The sequence below is a fragment of the Heloderma suspectum genome, chromosome 5 (assembly GCF_057233095.1).
Source record: "Heloderma suspectum isolate Gila_16-S chromosome 5, 16-S_ref, whole genome shotgun sequence".
NCBI classification, from domain to species: Eukaryota; Metazoa; Chordata; class Lepidosauria; order Squamata; family Helodermatidae; genus Heloderma; species Heloderma suspectum.
This window is the reverse complement of record NC_139462.1, coordinates 25,923,214-25,951,051: the sequence shown is the minus strand read 5'-3', so window position 1 is coordinate 25,951,051 and position 27,838 is coordinate 25,923,214. Positions and strand designations below refer to the sequence as shown.

Below are 27,838 nucleotides of genomic sequence, written 5' to 3'. Positions count from 1 at the left end.
TAAAACCAGTGGGGAGATGCATCTGGAGGTGGGCTGAAGACCCGGGAAAAAGTAGATATGGCCTGAAGGAAGAAGGCCATGCGGTGGTTCATGGAAGCCCAAGGTGGGAGGGTCATGAGGCACTGCAGCATCACATTTAGCCAGGAATTGCTGTACAGGCCTGATGGCATGCACCTCTCTGACATGGGCAATCAGCTTTGGTTAGATGATATCCAATATGGCACCAAAATTGTAGGGATGTACGAATCCCTTACCTTGTTCCGATCCAGGGCATCCATGGTGGGGGGGAGGCAATCCATCCCTCCCCCCGGAATCCTCCCCGGCAGGCTCCGCTCTGCGGCGAGTCCACAGAGCTGCTGGCCGGGGCCGCCCGCAGCCGGACCTTCGTCCGCTGCTGGGCTGTGGCCGCAAATGGCAGCTGCCGTAGTGGCCGCCATTTGCGTCCCTGCTCTTTGCCATGATAGGCTACGTAAATACTTATGTAGACTATCATGGCTAAAGTAGCAAGGGAAATGGCAGCCGCAGACCGGGGCAGCCATTTGCAGCCGCAGACCAGGGGCAGTGGATGGACCAGACGGCTGACACAAGGTAAGATCTGTCCCAGGGGAGTTTCGTGGGGTGGCGGGGGGGATTGCTCCATTCTGAAACAGACTCTGGGGGGCCGGATTCTAAAGAATCCGGCCTCACTGGAGTCGGTGGAGAAATTCTCTAATATCCCTACAAAATTGGCTACAGCTGGAATAGGTTGGCGGCGAGGTGGGGGAATGGTAAGACACACCCGCCTCTTGTGGCATGATAGGCATTTTGGCTGGATCAATTTGGAAGGGAGAGCGGGATTGGGCTCCCCACTTCCCTGCAGTGGGATCCCCTTAAGGGATCTGGGTGGGTGTCGCACCAAGACCAGGCCAGTGTGGTGGCTGCAGACATGCCACATCCAGGGTGGAGGGAAAGGGTTTGTGGTGGGCCTCTGTGCTGTGGTGGGCTTCTGCCCCGTCCACCCATCACCAACACTCCTGGCAGGCGGCTCAGGAAGGAAAATCAGGCAGCAGGCAGGCTGCCCGATGGGGGATCCACACCCTATGCCTCTGCCAATCCTATTCAAATCAATGAAGTTGTGGCCAATTGAATAACCCATTGAAGTTGGTGTCTGTGGTCTATTGCTTTCATCCGCTGCATGGACACAAATAGACACTGTGCCACACAATCCCAAGTGCCCTTCAAGCAGGGGCACATCCCAGTAGTGTGCGAGGAATGTTAAAGGGTTTGCCTACAAATCCTTTTTAAGGAAGAAGAAAGCATTGCCAAAACTTGAGACAGATATAGATTAGATAGATAGATAGATAGATAGATAGATAGATAGATAGATAGATAGATATTTCACACCTTAGTATGGGACAAAATAGCCATGCAATATTTCATACTTCTATGTAGCGGTAGGACTGAGTGCATGCACTACATAAAGGGGAAGCCAGTGCTGATGGATGGAGCTTGACCACTCATGGTATGGGGGGGGGGAGCACTTTGTGTGGGACAATACCCAACTGAACTGAGGACCACTCTCTGAAGAAAGAACACATATTTGCTTCACTTTTCAGTTAAGTTCAGTGGCAGCTACAACCTGCTCTTTCCTCAGCATATTCCATCTGTTCCATTCCGTTCCAGCTTTCCCTGGACTCACTGAGTTCCTTTGGCTCTAAGAGCCACCAATCCTCAATCTTGTCTCCTCCAGGGACTAACTGGCTAGCGCCTCTATGGAGAAATACCTACACCAAAGCCTTGGAGCACAGTGTTGGCTCCAGGTTACCTCAATGCTCCTCCTTCCTAAGTGGGTCCCTCTTTACTGCTGTCGCCACTGCCCACTCACTTGCCCTCTCCAGATCACTGCCCAAAAGGAGAAGACAAGACAACTGCTCCTCCTCCTCCTCCTCCTTCCTGTCGTTGTTTGCCTTCTCTGAGAGGACGATGAACATGCAGGGAGAGCGAGGAGGAGGAGGAGGGCTGAGGTCTCCGGGGAACAACAGCGGCCCCCATCCTGGGATGCGGGCCTTGGCAGGTGCCTGAGAACGTCAACCCCATATGGATGAGTATCCCCAGTCAAGTAAGTGTAGGAACCATCCTCTGCCTCTTCATGCATGGGAGAAAAAACAGATGGGAGCAGGGAAATTAAAGGCACAACCCTAGGCATGTTTAGACAGAACAAAAGGCCTACATGCTGGCTGGGGAATGCTGGGAGTTGTAGGATTTTTTTTTTTCCTGTCCAAACATGCATAGGATTGCACCCTAAGCCATTTTTGTTTTCCCAACAGTCATGTGGCATCTGATTATCACTGGTGGTACACCGCCAATGGCAAGCTTATTGCTGTGTGTCTGTTGGAGTACAGTCTCTCCAACTTATGCCTTCGAAAGCATAATTCTAAACAGTGAAGAAAACAAATACAGTCGGTAATATTATGCTACAACCAGTGGTATGTAACCGTGTGCATGGGGCTCCCTGAAAACACACAAAATATGTCAGCTGAGGAAGTTTAGCTGTTTTGTTGATGCAATTTAGAGCGGTAATTAGGACATTTCATATACATCTCAGGGTGCTGAAATATTAATCTCAATACAGAACCAAATTAGTACGCAAGAAGAACCTAGGGAGATTCAAGAGAAATCTGAGTAATGATATTGAGGAGGCAAAAGGTAACAGACTCCCTATCGACAACAGAGCATGATTTATATAGTTAAAGGCAGACTCATAGCTGTGCTTTTTCCTGTCCAGGATAAAAATAACAGTAATACCCCACAGCAAGAGAGCAAATCTGGTCTTCTCAGGAGAAAGAGTCCCAGGATATAAGTGATTCATGAGTAGATATTTATTTTCGCTATCTCTGTTCTGCTCAGGAGAGATAAGGGAATGGTAGTCACCTAGCTGTATCTTTGCTGACTTGCTTTGTGGCATTCAGAGTCCGCTGGAGTACTAGCACCAGTGTCTGAGCATATCTTTGTTTCCAGGTAGGGTATCTTCCTCCACATTTCAAACAAGGAGAGTTGTGGGGGGCAAGGGAGCAGGAGGGGGGAAGGCATCTTGCCTTTCAAATGTGGATGTTGGATGAGAGTGATTTCACTTGGTGATCTGCCAGGAATTGAACAGGAAATGGGGAGAGGGTGGAGGAGAATGATAAAGGAAAGTTTTCATATTGTGAAATTAAACAGCGCTTGTATCCTTAGTAGGGATGTACGAAATACTCACCTGGCTCCTCACCGGGGCATCCGCCGTGGGGGGGAGGTGCTCTGTCCCCCCCCCCCGAAATCCTCCTCGGCCAGCTCTGCTCCACGGCAGCTCTGCAGAGCCGCCGGCCAGGGCCGGCCGCAGCCAGAATTCCAGCCGCAGCTGGGCTGCTGCGGCCACTATTTGCGTCCTTGCAAGCAGCCATGATAGGCTACATAAATATTTACATAGCCTATCACGGCAAAGGCAGCCATGCAAATGGCGGCCGCTACGCCATTTGCGTGGCTGCCTTTACCATGGTAGGCTACATAAATACTTACGTAGCCTATCACGGCGAAGAGCAGGGGTGCAAATGGTGTAGTGGCTGCCGTTTGCGTCCCTTCTCTATGCCTTGATAGGCTACGTAAATACTTATGTAGCTATCATGGCTGCAAGAACGCAAATGGCAGCCACAGCAGCCTGGCTGCAGCCGACCGGGAGACTAGCCAAAGCAGCCGCCGCATCCGCCACAGGTAAGTTCCGTCCTGGGGGGATTCCATGGGGTGGAGGGGGGCGGGAGGCCATTCCGCCACGGATTCCAAGGGGGCAGATTCTAAAGAATCCGACCTCACTGGAATCCGTGGCAGAATTCTCTGACATCCCTAATAATTCTCACTTGTTTTTTTGGAATGGGTGTTGATGCTTAGAAAATTTAGGAGTGGTACTAGAAAGCAGAGAGTGCTAATGTGTGTTCTTCATACAGGGTTAGGTAATCCAGTGGCCTCCAGGTGTTTTGGACTACAACTCCTATAATCTCTGATCATTGGCCATGCTGGCTGGGGCTGATGGGAGTTGTAGTCCAAAACATCTGGAGTGCATCAAGTTGCTTAATTCTTCTTTAGGATTGAGATCCCCCAGTGGCAATAAACGACTGCTTTAATTACCACAATGTTAATAGGTGTACAACAGGTTTAATGAAGCATGGTTAAAAGGTAATGCTGTATTGGCCCAGGGAGCATAGCCAAGTCATTTATAGTGTTAAAGGGACCTAGAGATCCATAATGCTTGCTTAAGTTCATTATTGGTGCAATTCCCATGCTAGTAAGCCTCTGAACATGTGCAGATGAGTCAAAAGGCCAATAACAGCCTTCTCAGAACATTCCTTGCTAATGAGGAGAATGTCTTCTCACTGATGAGCCTGAGAAGCAGAGTTTGTTTGCCTTAAAGCTTCAGGTGGCTGTGCTTGAGAACCAAGTGCTGTTAGTTTATGCTGGGAATGACCGCTAGCCTAGGGGCGCGTGCTGCTGAAACGCTGCTTATTGCTAACCTGTAGCGTATAAGACCCATTGAACCCAATGGCTCAGAGTTCAGAGAGCTGTCTGATCCAGCCATTGGGTCCACCTGTGTGCTAAGTTACCCAATAAAGTACTCCATGTAAGCAAACCTTTGAGTCTGATTTATCACTATCTTGGCACTTCTAACCTAAGAGTTCAACACCCACAGCTGGGGCGACACAAATGCCAAATTTAATATATGGGATATTAGCTGGGAAATGGACATAAGGAAACTACTTATTGACATATTATAGACTGCAGATAAGGCAGGTCAAATTCACCAGATGGTTTTACTTGTGGATGTCAGCGTAAGATGACAAGCCCAAAGCTCTTAGTTTCCAAGGAAGTCATCACCACTTGGAAACAAAACACACTGAGCCCCATTCAGGTCCCTGATGGAAAAGTAGAAAAGCTTCATCCAATAAATGATACATGCATACAAACATGCATATCGTATGTTTAAATGATGTTTAATCATTCTTAAACAATTAATCATTGTGTATAGACGACTGGCCAAAGCCTTGAACGTACTCGTGCAATCATCATCATTGTCATCGTTGCCATATTACATTATCAGTCCCGGGTGCAAATGGTCCACCAAACACACACCATTTCAGTGGAGGTTGGTGGCTCCGATTTTGGTGGGGCTATGATTCCATTCTGGGTTTCAGAACCAGCCAGAACTCTAAATGAGCTATCCAAGGTTCTGAACCCACTTTGAGGATATGGTTCAGCACCCTGGATAGCTCCTTTAGAGTTCTGGCTGGTTCTGACTGAAACCCAGAATGGAATCACAGCCCAACCAGAATCAGAGCCACCAGCCTCCACTGCACCATTTTATCCCCTGTGAGGTTGGCTCAGCTGGGAAATAGTGAACTGGCCCAGTGTCACCCAAAGAGTGTCACGGCAGAGCTGGGATTTTAACCTGGGTCTCTCCACTGTCCTAGGCCAGACTTTAAGCCTTACGTACCACACCTCATAGCTTCTAATTTTGCTTCACATGATCCCTAGGTTTCCCAAGCTTCTGACACCATCTTTCCTCCTCCTCTTTGTTCCAGGCTTGCTCTATATCTTCTTTCCCCTTATATAAAAAGTTGTAATTTATTTTATCTGATCCTATTTTATTTGCAAGAGAGAATGAAAGAGAGTTTGGGGAAAACTGCTTCAGGCCTTTCTTTCTTAGCTCTTATACTGGTTTCTGATACTGCCCTATCAAGAAAACCCATTCATCCTGCCAACATACGTTTCCTGTGCACACAGCAAAATAAGAAAGCAAGTGACAAGAAATATTGACATGTGGAACAAGCTCATATTAAACCTATGTCAGATACGGATGAAGTCCAAAACTGGGACAGAGTTTCTTTTGAGTTCATGCACACATAGTAAGTGTTACTTTACATATTAGAAAATTATGTTTGACAACTTGACATTTTAATTCCTTCAATCCAATTAAGCTGTTGGGAAATTCAATTACTGCATAACATAGGTCGGGGACTCCTCTGTCTGTAGTGCTCTCCTCCTTATTCCACTTCTATTTTCTATTGCTTTTTATTAACAGAACTCATTAGGAGCTTTGTTATCATTAACATTATTAAACTTTGTCTTCCTCATTATCAGGAACATTTTTATCTCTGCTGTCATTAAGTACCACATTATTTAGCTCAAAATTACTATGGAAAGAATGGAGTGTCTTCCGTTCTTTTCGGGACTTTTCAAAAATGTGCAAAACTTCTTCCGATGCTTGCAGATTATTTGCAATGCAATCTCTGGTGTATGCACACTGATCAGGACAAACAAAATAAAATAATTGGTGTTATCAGATCTATTGCCAATAAGGCACACGTGGGGTTGGAATGAGTAGCCTGAAAAAAACAGAAGATACACAGAAAATATACAGCTAGGAAACTAGCTGATATTTGTTGCTTTTAATGGCCAACAATTACAAACTGATCATGGACAATGGAAATAATGATTGTGGAACACAAATTGGGCTGATATTTTTAGTGCAGATTTAGTCAGTTAAGCATATAAGTAGGCAAAGAATACCACAATTGTTCTTTCTGCCTTCAAATGTCAAGGGGGCTGGAGACAAATCTGAGCTGGAGCCTGATATGTAGCAAACATAAGTTACTACTCCGTTGATGAGGCCAAGGTAGAAGAGCAGGACTCTTATGTCCCCCTCTGTCCTGAGCCTCACACCCATCAAGCTTGAATTTCCCCCTGGTCTTTCCCCACCAGCCTTAACCATGGTCGAAGGTTGTGTTAGCATCATAGTTAACCAAGGTTAATGCTAACTGGGATCTGAAGGTTGTTTCAAAATCTCATGGAAGGCTGGCAGGTGAAGGCTGAGTAAAATCAGTACTAGAAAGCACATGATCCCACGGCACTTCCCAATCCCTTAATCATGGTTAAGCACCAAGCCATATGAGATCTCCAACACCAGCCCAGCAAGACACTCACTCCCCTCTGCTAGCATGCTAAACATCCTGGAAAGAGTTTTATTTATTTGTTTAAAAATATTTCTGGCCTCTTTCCAGTTTTTTTTTTTTTTAAGGATAGCATCCAAATGGGCTTGCAAATCAAAAGAAAATATAAAAGCCATGTGCAATAAATCAATCGTAAAAATGCAACCAAAACAGAAGACATAATAAAGCAACAGAAAAACCTAAACAGATAAAATGCTGCTAACAAACCACTAACCCTCTACCTGCAAGCTTCTTCAAAAACAAAAACATAACATAATGAAAAGTCAGGAGTCAGAAGGTCAGATAGACCTTCCAGGGGAAGGGGTTCCAAAATCGGGCTGCAGTGGCTGAAAACCGCAAAGAATGTGTATGGGTGTGTAGTGCATTCACAAAGCAATGCCTCAACTAGCAACCTAACGGAAGCTCATACAGGAGAAGGATCACTGTCTCCAGTATAACAAGAATATGGTCCTCAAGGTGATGGCAAGAGAGGTGGTTCTCTTCTCTTGCCTTTGGTTGCTTGTCGTGACCAATTTGCTTCATTCTTTGTGGATAAAGTTGCTCAGATTTGCCTTGACTTGGACTCCCAATATTGGGGCAGATCAGAGTGACAGAGTGACTTGGCAACCGCTTGTCCAGTTGTTTTGGATTCTTTCAGCTTGTGGATCCCAATGATGAGGACAGAGTGTCGGAAGCAGCGAAGGCTGCCACCTGTGTATTCAATCCTTTTGCTTCTTGGCTGATTAAATCATCCAAAGTGGGACTGACAGAAGTGATGAATGCCACTTTGCAGGATGGGGTTGTTCCTTCTTGCTTGAAAGATGCAATAAAAAGGCATTTATTAAAGAAAACTTCCCTTGGCCCAGGAGATCTGTCTAACTATAGGCCAGTCTCAAATGTACCATTCTTGGCTAAGGTGATCAAGAAGGTGTTGTTGTTACAACTTCAGATGTATCTGGATGAAATTGATTATCTGGACTCATTTCAATCAGGCTTCTAGCCAGGGTATGTATGAGACCGAGACTGCTTTGGTCACCTTGGTGGATGACCTATGCCAGGAATTGAATGTGGGCAGTGCAGCCCTATTAGTTCTCTTGGACCTTGGTGGCTTTCAGTACCATTGACTGTGGCATCCTTCTGGGTCGTCTGGCAAGTCTAGACCTTAGGGGCACTGTTTTGCAGGGGTTACAGTCCTTTCTGTCAGGTCATGTTCAGAAGGTGGTACTGTTCAACACAATAGCCATTGGCCGGTGGTATCCCACAAGGTTCTATATTGTCCCCCATCTATGTGAAATCACTGGGAGAGGTCATCTGGAGCTTTGGAGTAAGGTGCCACCAATATGCTGATAACACCCAACTCTACATATTGCTCTTTGTCACCTAACACCAAGGAATCAGTCGAAAACCCTTGAATCCTTGCCTGGGTTCGATAATGGGCTGAATGAGGGTGAACAAGCTGAACTTAAATCCAGACAAGACTGAGGGGTTGTTGGTCATTCAGAAGCCTGACTCGGTGACTGGAATTCAACCTGTTCTGGAAGGGCTTGTGCTAAGGATCAGGTTTGTAGCTTGGAAATACTCCTTGGTCCTATGCTGTCCCTGGATCTTCAAGCAGCAAGGGCTGTGTTTGCCCAATTATGCTTGGTGCGCCAGCTGCAACCCTTCCTGAATCAATCTGACTTGGCAGCAGTTATCCAGGTCTTTATTACTTCATGTTTAAACTATTGCAATATGCTGTATGTGGGACTACCCCTGAAGAGTGAACAGAAGCTTCAGTTGCTGCAAAATGTGACAGGTAGGCTACTAACCAGTGCATGGTACCACAATCATTTTATACCTGTCCTGAAAGACAATTGCCAATTGCTTCCCAGGCTTAATTCAATTTATTTAAAAAAAAATTCTTGGCAGCCTTTCGGGGCAGAAGCCCTCCCAAGGCCGCTCACAGAAATAATACATAAAAACAGTTAAAATGTTAAAAGAGATGAAAACGTAAACACAATAAAATAGTGATTAAGGCAACAATAAAAGCCGACAATACAACCAACAACAACAGGTAAAACAGCAGCAGCAGCAATCATATCAAGAGAAGGCCATAGTAAAATAATACGTTTTCAAGGCCTTCTTAAAAGCCTGCAATGATGGAACATGGCAGGTGTCCAATGTCAACTTGTTCTAAAGGTGAGGGCCACTGCAGAGAAGGCCCTCTTATGTGTGGTAACTCAAGGTGTTGGTTTTAAACTTTAAAGCCCTAAATGGCTTAGGACCAGGCTAAATAAGGGACCATTTGTCTCACTATGAACCTGCCCAAATATTAAGACCTGCAGGAGAGGCCCTTTTGAGGGCACCATTACCCAGAGGCCTGTTTGCTAGGAACACGTGAAAGGACTTTCTCCTGTGTTGCCCCCAAACTATGGAATGCACTCAGTCAAGAACTACAATTTGTCCCCACTCTCTTGGCCTTTAGAAGGGGTTTAAAAATGCATCTTTTCAATTTAGCCTTTTAAAATGTGTAGTTTTTAATCTTTGGATTTATTTATTTTTGTACTGTTTTTGTTTTTATTGTGGCAGGGTTTTATTGTTTTAAATTGTTGTACACTGCCTTGATGGCTTTTTTTTTAGCAGATAAGGATACATATAAATGGTAATAATAAATAATAAATAAATTCACCCCGGTGCCGGCGCCAAGCTTCTGAGGGGCCTTGGGCAAGACACCCTCAGTGGGCTCCCTCCTGAAGTGAGTCAGCCTTCTCATCACCTTTGTCACCAGTTACCTCCTGCCTGCTTGACAGGCAGAGAGCCACTGAGCAAGTAGGCAATGGCATCTACTGCTCCTACTGAGGAGGAGGAGGAGAAGCAACTCCAGGAAGACTCTTGCCAGATGGCCTCTGCTGGAATATGGACCCTTGGCAGGTGCCCAACCATGCCTACCCTTGACAGCTGGCCCTGCTTCACCCTCAAACACACAAATCCTGCTTTTCCTCACAGACAGTTTCCAGCCTCCCTGCCTGCCAAGGCCAGACCAGAAGGCAGACAGGGAGTTGGGTGACTCCCCCTGGCTCTGCTCTGAGAACAGTGACAGAGAGAAGCGCACACAGACTCTGACATTTCGGAAACTGAATAGGCCCAAGCCCTTCCAGGCTACTTCTAATCAAATCCTGGCTATGCCTATAACCTACAAGGCCCACTGCAGTGCTGAAGCTGGGCCCAGACACCCTGCTTCACCATCAAACACACAAATCCTGCTTTTCCTCATAGCTTCGCTCAGTTTAAGGCTACAATTCTATGCACACTTTCTCAGGAGTGGGAAACACAGCAGGACGTTTTTCCAAGTAAACATACATAGGGTTACGCTGCATACTGCCTTGTGTAGAAACTGCCACTACAGTCTTCACCCCCACATCCTACCAGCAAAAGGGTCCTTCCATTTAATTACAAGTTTTCCTGTGGGCTTATTCTCCCAAAGCCAAGTCTCCTTTAATAAATATTTTGTTCAGACAGATTTCCTACAAGAGAATGAGTGCCAAAACTATCACTGGGGTTTGAATTCTGCATCAAGATCGGTTAACTTCCATAAGAAATGTCTGTAGTATCAAAAGAGTTATTCCCCCACCCCACACACATCTCAAGTCTATACAGTCATAATTCATAACTGTTCTGCCTAAAATAGAATGCGAACATACTGAATGTCAGTAAATGGGAGACAAACAAATCTTAAAAAGACATCAACAGACTGTCAAATATATACTAAGCTACCAACAGGTAAGCCTGTAACATTTTAGTTAACCCCCATCCTAAATCTGATTATTAGTACTATTATTAGCTCCCCTTCCTCCTTCTTCCTGTTATTAATGATTATTATTTATGTTGAATTCACATTTACTGCATGTTAAACCGGCATGAAATGAAGGAATTACGTGTTTCTAGCATGAATTATTTGATGGGAAAAAAGAGACTGCCTTAAATGCAGACTTGTTGAATAAATCAGCAATGGTACACTGGTTAATTACAAACTTGGTTAGCTAAAGAAACCTCGAGAGATTTACAATCTAATAAATTTATAACTGCCTCATAATTTGCTAGCAATTTGGGATATTTCTTGGGCTGACAGAGGGCTTCACCGCACATCAACCCCTTAAAGCGCCTTGCACAGGAACAGCCAGACCTGATCATCACAACAATACCTAGCTGTTGATCTTGGTTGGTTGACCTCCATGATTTAGATTCCAGAAATCCTTACTTTTAGTTTTACTAAGTTTCTAGCTATCATGTCTGTGAATATATGTTAAGCTGTGATTTAAAAAAAAGCTGCTATACTGAGGAAATTGACCTTTGGTGCTCTACCTCAGGAATGGTCCCCCAGAATTATACTGCTACTGCTTTTCATTTTCCTGTAACTCTTCTTCTGCCACAATTCTGATACAACTTGTGCAAGAATTGATGCTCTTTGAGAAAAGTATGCACACACATACACACAGCTGGCTTTTGGTTCTATTTTGTTTGTTTGTTTGTTTTAATTTTGAAACACTGTGAAGTTCACAAACTCCAGTAAGGTTCCAAACACATCAAGACAGAATTTAGAAGCACAGTTTGCATTGTCTTGGGAATCTTTCCCCAAATTATTTCAACATGCTTTTTACAATATGAACTATGAAAACAACAACAACAACATACAACATAAGCCCTATCAATATATACATGTGTATCATTGAATGACTGTGACATCAAGTCATAGCTTTCATTCGTGAAATAGGTGTCACTCACAGTGCAACCACTCCAGATAGAGGTTTCATATTGGTTGTGTTTGGATGCATTACTACAGTACTACATGAATGAGCCTCGAGTTTGTACACTCCCTGCTAGCCTCTCCTCGTCCAAGGAGATTGTGAGGAGACTGGAAGCATTTGCTTCTGCTTTTACCTAACCCCAGTTTGCCCAAACAAGCCAAGACCAAACCATGGTTTCTAATCCTGGCTTGTTTGGATAAACCATAGTTAAAATTAATTGCACCACCCAGTTCAGATGAAACAACAAACTGAGATTAGTCAAACATGGAAGCAGATGCTTCTGATCTCCTCATGGTCACCCCAGGGGGAGGGGAATAGGCCTGAGCACATAACACTAAACTTTGGTTCAGCATTACATCTGAACCAAGTCATCATCTCATACACACAATACTTTTCGATGGAAGTGGTTGCAATATAGCTCATCAACAGCTCTTCTGGGTGGTCAGATCCTATTTTAATTTTTTTGATACAGTTTCTTAAAACATTATTGACATCACTGCTGGATGAAAATCAATCTAGCTGCATGGCTGAGTGATCAGATGACTGCTGTGCCATGCAGCAAGCAGTAACTTGCAACGAATGTTCCACATGGCCAGGGACACTGTCAGTCAAGACAGTTAGCCCACAATAAGCTTTATTTCCTATTTCAACTCTCCTTCCATTACTGTTCTATCTAACCTTTCCCCCCATTCCCTTTTCCTTTCAGTTTTCTATCTCAGTCTAACTCACTCACACACACAACGCTCTCCTCCCCTCCACGGTCAACGGTATTGCAGAACCAGGCACCATCATGATCAAGATCTGACAGTTACAGATTTGCTAGCAATGCATGCAAGTCTGGCACAAAATCTTCAGGGATCATTTTGTCAAGAAATCAATATTTGGCAAAAGTGAATGTTAGAACATCAGTTTCATGTAGGCAGTCAGTTTTGGTAGTTTCCAAACTTATAAATATTAACTTAAACAAATAATAAGCTTGCAATCATTTAAACCCTTACCTCTTGGAGAACCCTCTTCATTTTCAGTAGTAAAGTTTTGACAGCTGTGCAGTCTTGCATCATCAGTCGGTAGGGCAAAGATTCCATCCCTGCACCTTCTTCCATGGCTGCAAAAGGCCACTCCACGGATGGGCTGCTGGCTAGTTGGCTGACACGAGGACACCTCGCTTCTCCTCGATCCACCTCCTTTGACAACTTGAGAGAAAGATTCCTGTCAAGATATAATATTTAAAAAATCAGATGGTAATGCTAACATTTTTAGGAGATGTATTAAAAGCTCAAGCACTGTTCAAACAGAGACTGTATTTATTTACACTGCATATCCTGCTACCATGTGGATGCAGTGATTTAAATCAGCAGTCTTCAATAGTTTCAGATCTACGATCACCCATAATCCCAACCTCCTACATCATCATCATTATTTTTTAGGTACCTAAAAAAAAAGGTGCTGTACCATATGTAAGATCTTAACCCTGGAAAATCCCTGCTTGCAGGCTTACAATAAAACACACACACAAGTAAAAGAAAGGAAGAGAGGGGTAAGGAAAGTTAATGGAGGAAGCAAAACATGAAGTTACCATCTCTTAGGAAAACACCCATCAAGCACTTCTTGGCGAGCATAACCCATAGACAAATATCTGGAGCCAATGAGTTCCAAAGATACAGTAGGATTTTAAAATGAACATGATAAATGTCAGGATTCCCTTTTGCCCTGCTGAGAACTCCAAAAGCCAAATCAACACTAGGGATGGGTGGATTACTTACCCCGTTCCGGGTGGGGGAGTCTGCTGCGGGGGGAGGCGATCTGTCCCTCCCCCTGGAATCCTCCCTGGCCGCAGCCAGACTTCCGTCCACTGCCAGGCTGCGGCCACAAATGGCAACCAGCATAGCGGGTGCCACTTGCGTCCCTGCATTAGCCATGATAGGCTACGTATATATTTACGTAGCCTATCATGGCAAAGAGCCAGGATGCAAATGGCGCCCGCTGTGCCATTTGGGTCCCTGCTTTTTGTCATGATAGACTACGTAAATCCTTAATATTACGTAAATACTACGTAAATACGTAGCCTATCATGGCTAAAGTAGGGAGGAAAATGGCAGCCACAGACCAGGGCAGTCATTTGCAGTCGCAGACCGGGGCAGCGGACAGACCGGCCAACGCCAAGTAGGGTCCATCCCAGGAAAATTTCGTGGGGTGGCGGGGGGGGGAGTGCTCCATTCCGCCATGGACTCTGGGGAGCCGGATTCTTTAGACTCATTGAAGTCCGTGGCAGAATTCTCTAACATCCCTAATCAATACTCAGACAAGAGGCTGCATTTCCAAGGTTTTAATTCCATTACCCTAATGAAGCATGCAGATGCAAATTGCTAGAGACTCACAGACTACAAAGGAAAAGCCCTCAAGGAGTTCAAAGGGGAGTTACGAAAGTTGGTCTCCGTTTGGGAAAAAGGCAGCAAACTCTCTTAACTTAAGGGGTGGGAGAGGAAGATCTCCCCCTTTTCCGTGACACCTCTAGGTGCAGCTGTTGATGCCGAGCCAAATCAGGCAGAGCGCCTAAGCTCAGCCTCTGCGATTTCCTGCTTGTGCCTGCATCTGCGCCTTGCATCTAAGAGTCCAGGTTGTCCTTCCCTCACCTTCCCCTGTTTGCTATCACTCACAGGGATGTGTGAAGGGGGGCCCTCTCCATCCAGCTGTGCTTCTGAAGCCTGGGAAAGTTCCTCCCCCACGTGTTGCAGCTCTTCCTCAGAATCTCAACTGCTCTGACACTCTATATGCTCAGAGGCAACCCTGACAATAAAGGAAAGGAAGCCAGTGCAAAGAGGAAAGAAGATGAGGAATGTAGTTATAGTTAACAAAACTGAGACAAGTTACAGGGCAAAGAATAGATATCAGTGGTTTTAGATGGGATAACGGGAGACCAACAGGGGGAGTATTACAATATTCAAGCCTGTATAAAATAAGAGAACAGTACATGGGAGCCACTTCTCATTTCATGTCTTTCTGACTCTTTCCCCTGCTCTGCCCCAACCTCCTCTTAATAGCTCTCTTTGTCTCCTACCTTTCTGAGTTACCTCATCTTTCCCTATAAGTTATGAAAAAAAAAGGTGGTTACATCCCTGGTGTCAACTTGGAAGGCAACCCACTATTTGAAGACCATGGCTTTATATAAACTGAGTGTGTTATTACCAATTCAACTGAGCAGGAGGAAACATGAGCTCAGAGGAAAAAAAAATCTGATCCCAATACTATCTGTCCTCAAAGAGCACAACGGTCAGAGTGGACACTGAGCCCATAGAATCCCAGAGTAGTTCTGATTCTGAGGAAGAACAGTCGCTCCTGGGAGAGGAGCGCGCTCCTCTTTCCCAGGACCAACAGCTGACGGAGATTCTTCCCACCAGCATTCCTAGCTTAGATAGCAGTCCAGGGAGTGACAGAACGCGGGAAGCAGACTTGGTGGACGCGCGACGCCAAAGCAGAGAGCAGCGCCAAATGGAGGGCGCAGAAAGGAGGCGTAGTGCCCGGTTGGCGCGCAAACAACGGCTGCGCCCAGAGGATCCAAGGGGAAAGGGGAGGGACTCTCCCTAGTCCTTAAGTTCAGGGGTCTGCCAGTAATTCCCTTTCAAACGGGGACCAACGGTTCCAACTTAGGGCACAGGTACTCTGCTGCTCATATCTAGTTGCTAACGGTAGAGTTCTTAAGTTGTAAAAGAGGAATAAAGCTTTGAAAAGAATCCATTTGTCTGTGTCTGGACTTGGCTACTGGATTAGACTGAGAGAGGCCTCCAAGGAGCCCTTGACAACAACACCTCACTGAGTTTTTTACTCTAAAATATATCAACGGGATTGTATCCAGCATAAAACTAGTTGAAAAAGTGCAATAATTGGTGTTTTGCTGATGGCTCTGTGTTCCACTAGTGGTTGCATAACCGCTAGCAGAACAAGTAGAGCAAGCAACGCCTACCGTAACAAAGACATAATGCGTTGTAAAAGCACTTGGCAATGGCTCACACAAGCACTTTTGCAAACATGAAGTATTAGATTTGACACTTGTTCAAGGATGAAAATGGAGTTTCCGTAAATGCTATAAGGTTTGCACTAGCAAAATGACACTGCTGGATACAACACCCTTGCTTTGTGTTCTTACAACTCAGCACCAACTAAGTCATGAATAACAGGACAGGAATCCTCTAGACATTATACAATCCACATAAGTCTCCCCAAACAATGGCTTGTGTGATGGATCTATAGAAATAGTTTGAACAAGAGATAAGGCAAACCACACTGAGGAAGGGGTAGGCTTTCTCCCCAAATCTGTGTCATCTAACATTTCGAGAGCAATCCTATGGCTGCTAGACAGTGTCTAGACAGCCATAGGATTCTTCAGTTTCTGGGAACCCAGAAACCGTGCTCCCCCACTGCCTTGTAGGTGGTGCAATTCTTCCCTGTCTCCGCGCTTGTAAACGCAGCATGGAGCAGGTGAAAAGGGGACGTTCCCAGGGGTGGGGAGGGGAGGAGACTGTGGAAGCGTCGTTATGACACTTCCTATGCACCCTGTGGCCTTTTGCCCTCCCGCTCCAAGGTCCCCAGCTAGACAGCCAAAATTGGCTGTCTCACCACAAATGCAGGGCGGCCAGAGTGTGGTGGAGAGGATCCCCTTTGTGCTCCGCCCACCCTGCACTGGATGGTTGGCCGCCTCTGAGGTTGGAAGTGGCTGACTATCCCAATAGCATTGCACCCCTAATCTGACAGTATATTATGTATGTCATCTTACAGCTCGAAAGACAGACGTCTTTCAAGATGCATTTTCTTTAATGTAATGCTTCACATGAAGAATATGCAAAAGTACTAGCACTGCTTTCAATTCCCACTGCCATCTTGAAAATTAGAAGAGTAACTTTCACAGATGGAAGGATGTTTGGCGACAATGTGAAGTCATATGTGCCTGCATGTGTGTGAAAACTGTAGTGTTCACTTGGGGGAAGTACTAAATTGAAAAATAGATAAAAGAGATCCTTGAGATACAAGTGAACAGACAAACACTTACAACAGACACAACTTTTCCAAAGGCTGCTTTTATTTAAAATGTGGTCTCACTGGTAAACAAAATATACAAAAGAGCCTGATACTAGACACTGAAAGATTGTTGTTGTTCAGTCGTTCAGTCGTGTCCAACTCTTCATGACCCCATGGACCATAGCACGCCAGGCCTTCCTGTCCTGCGCTCTCTCCCGGAGCGTGCTCAAGTTCATATTCATTGCATCGGTGATGCTATCTAGCCATCTCATCCTCTGCCGTCCCCTTCTCCTTTTGCCTTCAGTCTTTCCCAGCATCAGGGTCTTTTCCAGGGAGTTTTCTCTTCGCATTAGGTGGCCAAAGTATTTGAGCTTCAGCTTCAGTATCTGTCCTTCCAATGAGCACTCAGGGTTGATTTCCTTTAGGATGGACTGATTTGACCTCCTTGCAGTCCAGGGGACTCGTAAGAGTCTTCTCCAGCACCACATTTCGAAAGCATCAATTCTTCGGCACTCAACCTTCGTTATAGTCCAGCTCTCACAGCCATACATTGCTACTGGGAAAACCATAGCTTTGATTAGATGGACCTTTGTCAGCAAGGTGATGTCTCTGCATCTTACTATGCTGTCTAGGTTTGCCATAGCTTTCCTCCCGAGGAGCAAGCGTCTGTTAATTTCATGGCTACAGTCACCATCTGTGATGATCTTGGAGCCCAAGAAAGTAAAATCTGTCACTGCTTCCATTTCTTCCCCTTCTATATGCCAGGAAGTGAAGGGCCAGATGCCATGATCTTCGTTTTGTTAATGTTGAGTTTCAAACCAGCTTTTGCACTCTCCTCTTTCAACCTCAACAAGAGGCTCTTTAGATCCTCTTCGCTTTCTGCCATTAGGGTGGTATCATCTGCATATCGGAGGTTGTTGATAATTCTCCCAGCAATCTTAATTCCGACCTGTGATTCATCCAACCCGGCATTTCTCATGATGTACTCTGTATATAAGTTAAATAAGCAGGGTGACAATATGCAGCCTTGTCGTACTCCTTTCCCAATTTTGAACCAATCGGTTGTTCCATGTCTGGTTCTTACTGTTGCTTCTTGACCCTCGTACAGATTTCTCAGGAGACAGGTGAGGTGGTCTGGTACTCCCATCACTTTAAGAATTTGCCACAGTTTGTTGTGATCCACACAATCAAAGGCTTTAGCGTAGTCAATGAATCAGAAATAGACATTTTTCTGGAATTCTCTTGCTTTCTCCATGATCCAGCGAACGTTGGCGATTTGATCTCTAGTTCCTCTGCCTCTTCGAAACCCAGCTTGTACTTCCGGTAGTTCTCGGTTCGCATACTGCTGAAACCTAGCTTGTAGGATTTTGAGCATCACCTTGCTGGCATGTGAAATGAGCGCAATTGTACAGTAGTTTGAACACCCTTTGGCGTTGCCCTTCTTTGGAATTGGAATGTAAACTGACCTTTTTCCAATCTTGTGGCCACTGTTGAGTGTTCCAGATTTGTTGGCATATTGAGTGCAGCACTTTAGCAGCATCATCTTTTAGGATTTGAAATAGCTCAGCTGGAATACTGTCATCTCCACTAGCTTTGTTGTTACTAATGCTTCCTAAGGCCCACTTGACTTCACTCTCGAGGATGTCCGGCTCAAATTCAGTGACCGCACTATCATGGCTATCAGGGACATTCAGATCTTTCCTGTATAGTTCTTCTGTGTATTCTTGCCACCTCTTCTTAATCTCATCTGCTTCTGTTAGGTCCCTGCCTTCTTTGTCCTTTATCACGCCCGTCTTTGCACAAAACGTTCCCTTGAGATCTCCAATTTTCTTGAAGAGATCTCTAGTCTTTCCCATTCTGTTGTTTTCCTCGATTTCTTTGCATTGTTCATTTAAGAAGGCCTTCTTGTCTCTCCTTGCTATTCTCTGGAACTCTGCATTCAGATGGATATATCTTCCCCTTTCTCCCTTGCTTTTCGCTTCCCTTCTTTCTTAAGCTACTTTTAAAGCCTCATCAGACAGCCACTTGGCTTTCTTGCATTTCTTTTTCTTTGGGATGGATTTCGTTGTTGCCTCCTGAACAATGTTACGGACCTCCGTCCATAGTTCCTCAGGCACTCTATCTATCAGGTCTAATCCCTTAAATCTATTCCTCACCTCCACTGTATATTCATAAGAGATATGATTTAGGTCATACCTGAATGGTTTAGTGGTTTTCCCTACGTTCTTCAATTTAAGCTGAAATTTTGGAACAAGAAGCTCATGATCTGAACCACAGTCAGCTCCAGGTCTTGTTTTTACTGACTGTATAGAGCTTCTCCATCTTTGACTGCAAAGGACATAATCAATCTGATTTTGATATTGACTATCTGGTGATGTCCATGTGTAGAGTCGTCTCGTGTGCTGTTGGAAAAGAGTGTATTCTATGATCAGCATGTTCTCTTGGCAAAACTCTATTAGCTTTTGTCCTGCTTCATTTTGTACACCAAGGCCATACCTGCCTGTTATCCCGGTGATTTCTTGACTTCCTATTTTAGCATTCCAATCCCCTATGATGAAGAGGACATCTTTTTTTGGTGTTAGTTCTAGAAAGTGTTGTAGGTCTTCATAGAACCGATCAACCTCAGCTTCTTCGGCATCAGTGGTTGGGGCATAGACTTGAATTACTGTGATGTTGAATGGTTTGCCTTGGATTCGTACTGAGATCATTCTATCATTTTTAAGATTGTACCCCAGTACTGCTTTTCCCACCCTTTTGTTGACTATGAGTGCTACTCCATTTCTTCTAAGGGATTCTTGCCCACAATAGTAGATATGATGGTCACCTGAATTAAATTCGCCCATGCCTGTCCATTTTAGTTCGCTGATTCCCAAGATGTCGATGTTCAATCTTGCCATCTCATGTTTGACCACCTCCAGCTTACCTTGATTCATTGATCTGACATTCCAGGTTCCTAAACAATATTGTTCTTTACAGCATCGGATTTTCTTTTCACCACCAGACACATCCACAGCTGAGTGTCCTTTCAGCTTTGGCCCAGCCGCTTCACTCTTTCTGGCGCTACTTGGAAATACCCTCTGCTCTTCCCCAGTAGTATATTGGACACCTTCCGACCTGAGGGGCTCATCTTGAGGCGTCATCTCTTTTAGCCTTGTGATACGTTCCATGGGGTTTTCTTGGCAAGAATACTGGAGTGGGTTGCCATTTCCTTCTCCAGTGGACCACATTTTGTCAGAACTCTCTGCCATGACCTGTCCGTCTTGGGTGGCCCTGCACGGCATAGCTTATGGCTTCACTGAGTTACGCAAGCCCCTTTGCCACAACAAGGCAGTGATCCATGAAGAGTTCTTCAAAATGATTATCAAAGGTGGGCTTGATAAAAGATAATGCAAAAGCCAAGAATGAGTTTGCCTTTTAGCACTGTTACTCTGGAATACTGTGTACAATTCTGGTCACCACACCTAAATAAAAAGATATTGTTGTAGAGCTGGAAGAAGAGCAGAAAAGGGCAACTAAAATGATCAAGGGGCCGGAGCATCTCCCATATGAGAGAAGGTTACAACAGCTGGGATTGTTTAGCTTGGAAAAAAGGCAGGTAAGGGGGGACATGATAGAGGTGTACAGAATTATGCATGGTGTAGAGAGAGTGGATAGGGATACATTTTTCTCCCTCTCTCAAAATACTAGAACCTGGGGTCATCCCATGAAGCTGACTGGTGGGAGATTCAGGACAGATAAAAAGAAGGACTTCTTCACATAGTTATACTATGGAATTCGCTACCACAGGATATAGTGATGGCCACCAATTTGGATGGCTTTAAAAGGGAGTTAGACAAATTCCTGGAGGAAAGGCTATAAATGGCTACTAGTCCTGATGGCTATGTGCTACCTCCAGTACCAGAGGCAGCAAGCCTATGTGCACCAATTGCTGGGGGACATGGGCAGGAGGGTGCTGTTGCGCTCATGTCCTCTTGTGGGTTCCTGCTCGACAGCTGGTTGGCCACTGTGTAAACAGAATGCTGGACTAGATGGACCCTTGGTGTGATCCAGCATGGCTCTTCTGATGTTCTTATGTTTTGGGTAGGGATGTATGAGAAATATGTTTCAGTTAGTTCAGTTAGTTTAATCATAATGTACCCAGTTTGCAGCTTCTGGACCAAATATGGACTCCGATGCAATCTTCAGTTAAAGTGCATACATTTTCAGGTTTACAGTATGATTTGTGGACACCCCCCCCCCTTCAAAAAAAATGTGTTTAACAGCATGCTTAAATTTTGGAAAACCCACATGAAAAAAATGTATACTTTTGAAAAAATGTTCACAAATACACTTTATTCAATGGAAGAAGAATGTGTACATTTAAAAGATGTACACAATTGATGTGTATATTTGGAAAAATATGCACAAAATAAGCATGGATTTTCATGCAAAAAGGAAAAACAACAACAGCAACAACAACAACAACAACAGCAGCAGCAACAACAATAACAACCAGAAAGCTCACAATCTGATATGGACTTCAGATGGAACAAGCTTCGAGATGGAATTTCAGTGAACTTGAATTTTGCTGATTCACACATCCTTAGGTTTAGGGTACATTCTCAGGGCCTCAGGACAGCAAGTTTAAATCATTAAAGTCACCAGCTATTTATTTTTATTTATTACATTTATATCCTGCCTTTTTTCCTCCTTAAGGAACCCAAGGCGGCGTACATAGTCCTCCTTCTCCTCCATTTTATCCTCACAACAACAACCCTGTGAGGTGGGTCGGTCTGAGAGTCTGTGACTGGCCCAAAGTCACCCAGTGAGCTTCCGTGGAGTCTTGCGTCTTGGGTCTAGAGGTTTTGCAGCAATATTATTTTAAAAAGTTACTTCAAAAAATACACACATCCTCTCTCATCATTCTTAAAGAGAACATGTTACATGGGGAGGGTTCTCCCCAATGTTTCCCGAAAATCCAACCCAACACGAAAAATACCTTCCCCCCCTTGAATGTTTCAGTTTTCAACATCTCTAGTTCTTCCCCTTTACCACTCCTTAGCTCTTTCTAGATATTAACTATATGCTTTTTAACAAAGCTATGGTTTTCCCAGTAGTAATGTATGGCTGTGAGAGCTGGACTATAAGGAAGGCTGAGTGCCGAAGAATTGATGCTTTCGAACTGTGGTGCTGGAGAAGACTCTTACGAGTCCCCTGGACTGCAAGGAGGTCAAATCAGTCCATCCTAAAGGAAATCAACCCTGACTGCTCATTGGAAGGACAGATACTGAAGCTGAAGCTGAAATATTTTGGCCACCTAATGCGAAGAGAAAACTCCCTGGAAAAGACCCTGATGCTGGGAAAGACTGAAGGCCAAAGGAGAAGGGGACGGCAGAGGATGAGATGGCTAGATAGCATCACGGATGCAATGAGTATGAACTTGAGCACGCTCCGGGAGAGAGCGCAGGAAAGGAAGGCCTGGCGTGCTATGGTCATGGGGTCACGAAGAGTCGGACACGACTGAACAACAACATACCAATGAGATCATGATGACCCACATTATTACACCACTATGCCCAGGCCCATAAGTCTCAGGCTTAGCAGTTCATGATAAATCACATGCAAGGAAGGGCAATAAAGTCTCTTGTTCAATTTTTAGCTGAATAATTGTTCTATAATCCACAAGAGCATGTGTATCAACCACACTTCTGTAGTCCTATTATATTGTGGCAGTGTTGCGAGTACAGCTGATAGGAACTAAGAAGATTAAACTCAAAATAATCTGAGGATCTTTGTGTCAGTGAAGTTTAACTGTACATGGCTATTTGTATAATGCTGTTATTCTGGGTTTCCTTGGTGTGTGTGTGGGGTTTTAATTCCCATAAGCAGGGGGAGAATTAAAGACATAAAAGGATTTTTTTTTTTTTCAGATTTAAAATCTGCCTGGTAAAGATATGCATAGCGCATTGCACAGATCGTTGGGTTGTATTCAAGCTTAGGGAAGACCCATGGAAATTCATAACTTAAGTCCCATTGCTTTCAGTGGGTCTGCTCTAAGTATGGCTAAGTCTGGGTCCATCACGTGCTATATAGAGCAAAGATCACGGTCTTCACTAAATGTAGCCCACAGAACACTGCTAGCTCAAAAATAAAATTTAAACAATGCCAGCTACTTTTAGAGGGGGAGAGAGTGAATTTTCCTTAATTACGTGGGAGTTGATTGGCTTATCATAGTTTTACCCCATCGACTGTGCGTCTTTTTCTTTCTCTCTCTCTCTCTCTCTCGCATTCCCCCCATCTCTGTGAATAACGCTCTGCCCACCACCATCTGTTAACCTTATTGGGGACCCCTGGGGACCCTCAAATCTACACCTGGCCTGATTCCTAGAGCACTCAGCTGGGCCCTGTCACTAGGGAAAGAGTGGAGATAATAGTGAGGAGGGAAAGGAATAGCACTATTGCTAAAGTAGTATTTTTGCCCTGATTCACAGATTCTCATTCATCATAACGGGATGTTGTACATGAGAATTTTGACATGCTCAACATGGCAGACAGATGGATTGGCAGATGTCGCCCTCCCTCTCCCCGAGGGCTGGGCTGGATAATGAGAAGAAGAGTAAATTTAGGTGGGGGAGAGGAAGCTCCATAAATGCTGTGAAAGCAAGAAATTACACATTACACCAGGCTTCCCCATCCATATGTGTTGGACAACAACTCCCAGCATCCCCTAGGCAGCTGCTTGCAAGTGGATACTGGGAGCTGTAGTCCAACATATCTGGAGGGCACCAAGTTGGGAAAGGCTGCATTACACTGTTGTGACTTTACTATTTCAAATATCAACCTGAGAATCAGATCATGTCACTTCTCTTTTACACACTGCTGTGTGTGTGTATGTGGTAGAGGTGTGTCTGTGTGTTAATAAAAACACACAATATTTTCAAGGCTTTTTAGTTTCTCCTTATTGATCTGCATATCTATGATGGTTGACAGCTTACAAGAATTTAAACTTCACTGTCACAAAGTTTCAAAGATTACTTAGCTTAATCTTCTTAGTTCTCATCAACAGGACTTGCAACACTGCTACGGTAGAATTAGCCTGAACACATACAATGGATTCCTAGTGCCTTCACATCTTGACACCAGCTTACTGACAGAGTGACCAACAAAACAGTCTGCCTAGGGATATCAGAGAATTCCACCACGGATCTCGGTGAGGCCAAATGCCAGTGCATTCGGCCACCCGAACTCCATGGCGGAACAGCCTGCCACCCCCCCGCGGATCCCCCCCGGGATGAGACTCACTTGGGGTGGATCTTCCAGGCAGCGGCGGCGGCCGGTCTTCCGACTGGCTGCCACCGCCGCCATTTCCAGGCTGGTGTGTAAAAAAAAAAAGACGTGATAGGCTACATAAAGATTTACATAGCCTATCATGGCTAGGTTTAAAAAAAAAGAAAAAAAAGACATGATAGGCTACGTAAATCTTTACGTAGCCTATCATGGTTGGGTGGGTTTTAAAAAAAACAAACCGCGTACGCAAATGGCGTCGGCTACGGCCGCCGCCATTTGCGTTCCTTCTTTTTACCATCTTAATCTACGTAAATATTTACGTAGACTATGACGGCGAAAATAAAGGGGAACACAAATAGCGTAGCGGGCGCTATTTGTGTCCCCTTTTGATTCGCCGTTTTAGCCTACGTAAAGATTTACGTAGGCTAAAACGGTGAATGAAACAGGGACGCAAATAGCACCCACGGTGCTATTTGCGTTCCCCTTTATTTTCGCCGTCATAGTCTACGTAAATATTTATGTAGATTAAGACGGCCAAAAAGAAGGAATGCAAATGGCAGTGGCCATAGCCGACGCCATTTGCGTACGCAGTTGGTTGGTTTTGTTTGTTTGTTTTACCCAGAGCCCTCCGCGGCCGGAAATCCGGCTGCGGACGGCTCAGGCCTGGACGGGCCTGGACGGCTGCTCCGTGGAGCTGCCGCGGCGCACAGCTGGCCATTCGAGGATTCCGGGGGGAGGAACGGAGCGCCCCCCCGGCCTGGATTCTGGGGTGAGGGACAGAACGCCTCCCCCCCCACCATCAACATAATCTGTGAAAGGTAAGTCACTTTCGTACATCCCTAAGTCTGCCTCAAAAATACTCTTACAAGCAGTAAGTAAAGGCCGCAGTGAGTATTACGTTCTGTCAGAGATTCTGTCCTAAAAAAACAGAAGTTTAGGCAAAACCTTAGATCTGAGATGTTCCTAAGCAATAACTTAGTAAGTTATTGCTTATTATTAAGACATTGCCTAAGTGTTGGTGGGGGCGAGGTGATTAGATCAGATAAAGCATATATATACTGCATCAGCTACACTGGTTACTCATGCATTTCCAAGCCCAATTTAAAGCACTGGTTTTGACCTTTAAAGCCTTAAACAGTTTGGGACAAAACTACTTAAAGAAACATCTTCAACCATAGCCCACCCACTCTTTAAGGTCAGAAAGTGGGGCCCTTCTCATTTGCCCACCTGTGAGGGCAGATAGTTGGGCAACTACACGAGAGAGGGTGTTTTCTGCAGTGGCTCCACAACTCTGGAATAAGTTGCTATTGAGGGTCCGCAGGCCCCATCATTAGAGGCTTTTAAGAAGGCCCTGAAAACTTACTATTTTACTCTTGCCTTCCCCTGATTATGTTTTATCAGACTGGGTTGTAATGCCAGTTATGTGCTGTAAAGCTTATTTTATACTGGTTTTGGCTGTTTGGTTGTTGTTTGGTTGTTTGCTTTTGCTGCTGTTACTGTTTTTACTGTGTTTTTACTACTGTATTTGTTTTTATTAGGTGTTTTATTATTGTATGCCACCGTGGGAGGACCCCTGCCCTAAAAGGTGGCCAAGAAATATTATAAATAAATAAATAAATAAAAATAATAAATAAATAAATAATAAAATAAAATAAAATAAAATAAAATACACATACATTTACTGTTTCCAAAGCACTTTGATTTGGAAGGGCTGTACAAAAGATAAAACCAGAGTCAGCCCTGCCAACACACTTACAGTCTACCTTAAAAAATGCAACTGCATCAAAACTAATAAAGAAACTAATAAATTAACAATAAAATAAATCACAACAATATGAAACTACAAATAACAAACAAAACCATTAAAATCAGGCCACTGTTATTAATTTAAATGCTAGGTTATTGTGCATTGCCTATGTGGTGGAGAGCCAGTGTGGTGTAGTGGCAAGAGTGTTGGACTAGGAGCTGGGAGATCCGGGTTCTAGCCCCACTCGGCCATGGAAGCTCACTGGGTGACTTTGGGCCAGTCACAGACTCTCAGCCCAACCCACCTCACAGGGTTGTTGTTGTGAGGATAAAATGGAGAGGAGGAGGAGAATGTAAGCCGCCTTGGGTTCCTTCCAAGAGGAAAAAAGGCGGGGTATAAATGCAATAATAAATAAATAAATAAAATATCAAAGTGATGTACAAAACACATCTTCAAAGAAACACTCCTCTATCTAAACTTCAGCATTCTAGGCATCGGATTATGAACTACAAAAAGATGCTCACAGGAAGCCTATGTGGTTAAGAAAGGCCACAAATAATTTTTGGATCAGCCAGTTAAGCAATCTCTACACGATTTTAAAATGGTGGTGCAGATCAACAACTCACATACAGATTTGTTCTCACGTCTGACCAAACAATTTGAATCTGCACCATTTTTCTTCCCCTTTGTCAGCACTCAGCAGTTAGATGAAGCAAAACTCAGGTTCATACCCACCTAAGGATATTATTTCTCTGCAGTTTTAAGTAGTTCCAGCAAGAACAGCTCTCTTCTCCACATCCCTACAGGGTGACCCACAACTCCATGTGTATAACACTGTCTATAGGAAAGAGCTGCCTGAAATTATGAAGCCTTCCATATTTGCAGTAGGGAATGACAGTACTTTGGAGACCCTGTCTATGCACTCCCAACTCATTAACCATGCAGTGTGAACCTATGCATGTTAACTCAGAAGGCCCACTGAGTTCAGTGGGATTTACTTCCAAGGAAATATGCATAGGAATGTAGCCTTCAAGATGAATGAGCTGTTATAGTATAGGTGAGAACAGAAGCTGTGTGCTGGAAGAATTCCTAGGTCAAATCTCACCTCAGCCAGGAACTCAGTACATGGCTTCAATCCTCTCTGTCTACAATATGAGGGTTAAACTGACTTACTTTAGTGGGTTATTGTAGTGTTACTGCATGTGAACTACTTTGACTCTCAACCCCATATAAGCATGTAGTTTGTTTCAGAGTGCAATTCAAGGTGCTGGTTACCACCTTTAAAGCCCTAAATGGCTTGGGACCTAGGTACTTGTTCGACTATTTCCTCTAATGTGAACTTGCCTATCATTTCAGATGGGCCGCTGGCTGCACCCCTCTTTCCTGTGCCATTGACTTTGGAGGCATGGTTGGTGGCAATGCACAAGAAGGCTTTCTCGGTGGACGCGCTCCTACCCCAAGAGCGTAAGCCATCTTCCTCTTTATCTGCGTTCCACCAGCAAGTGAAACTGTTAATTTTTCATCAAGCATTGGACTCTTGCTGTTGCTTAATTTTATGTTAGTTTTGGTTCTTTGTGTTTTTGCTGCTGCTTTTAGCTTGTTGTAAACATATTTTAGTGATTGGTTATTATGTTTATGCTTTTTATATTTTGTAAGCCACCCTGTGGGACTCTATTTTTTGAGGGGAGAAATGGGATGCAAGTGAATGAATGAATAAATAATTCTTCTTCTTCTTCTTCTTCTTCTTCTTCTTCTTCTTCTTCTTCTTCTTCTTTTTCGATGGTGACATAAATAATCTCCCTAAAAGACTTCAAATGTATTCAGATGGTTGCTGCATGGCAGAATCCATGTCGCACTGTGTTGCTTGAACAGGTCCAGTATATGATGATGATGATGATCATCATCATCATCATCATCATCATCTTCTCCTCCTTGTCAGGGTGGACACTGAGCCCATGGAGTCCCAGAGTAGTTCTGATTCTGAGGAAGAGCAGTCGCTCCTGGGAGAGGAGCGCGCTCCTCTTTCCCAGGGCCAA

At 44.4% G+C, this 27,838-nt stretch overlaps 1 protein-coding gene across 3 annotated transcripts in view; it reads right to left on the bottom strand.

Moving 5' to 3' along the window:
* CCSER1 (coiled-coil serine rich protein 1) overlaps positions 1-27,838 on the bottom strand; it is an 857,015-nt gene that overhangs the window by 274,730 nt on the left and 554,447 nt on the right. For all 3 annotated transcript variants that reach the window (XM_084855629.1, XM_084855630.1, XM_084855631.1), the window contains exon 6: positions 12,775-12,985. In XM_084855629.1, the coding sequence (XP_084711755.1) occupies positions 12,775-12,985 (211 nt within the window). The remainder of the gene's footprint in view (positions 1-12,774; positions 12,986-27,838) is intronic.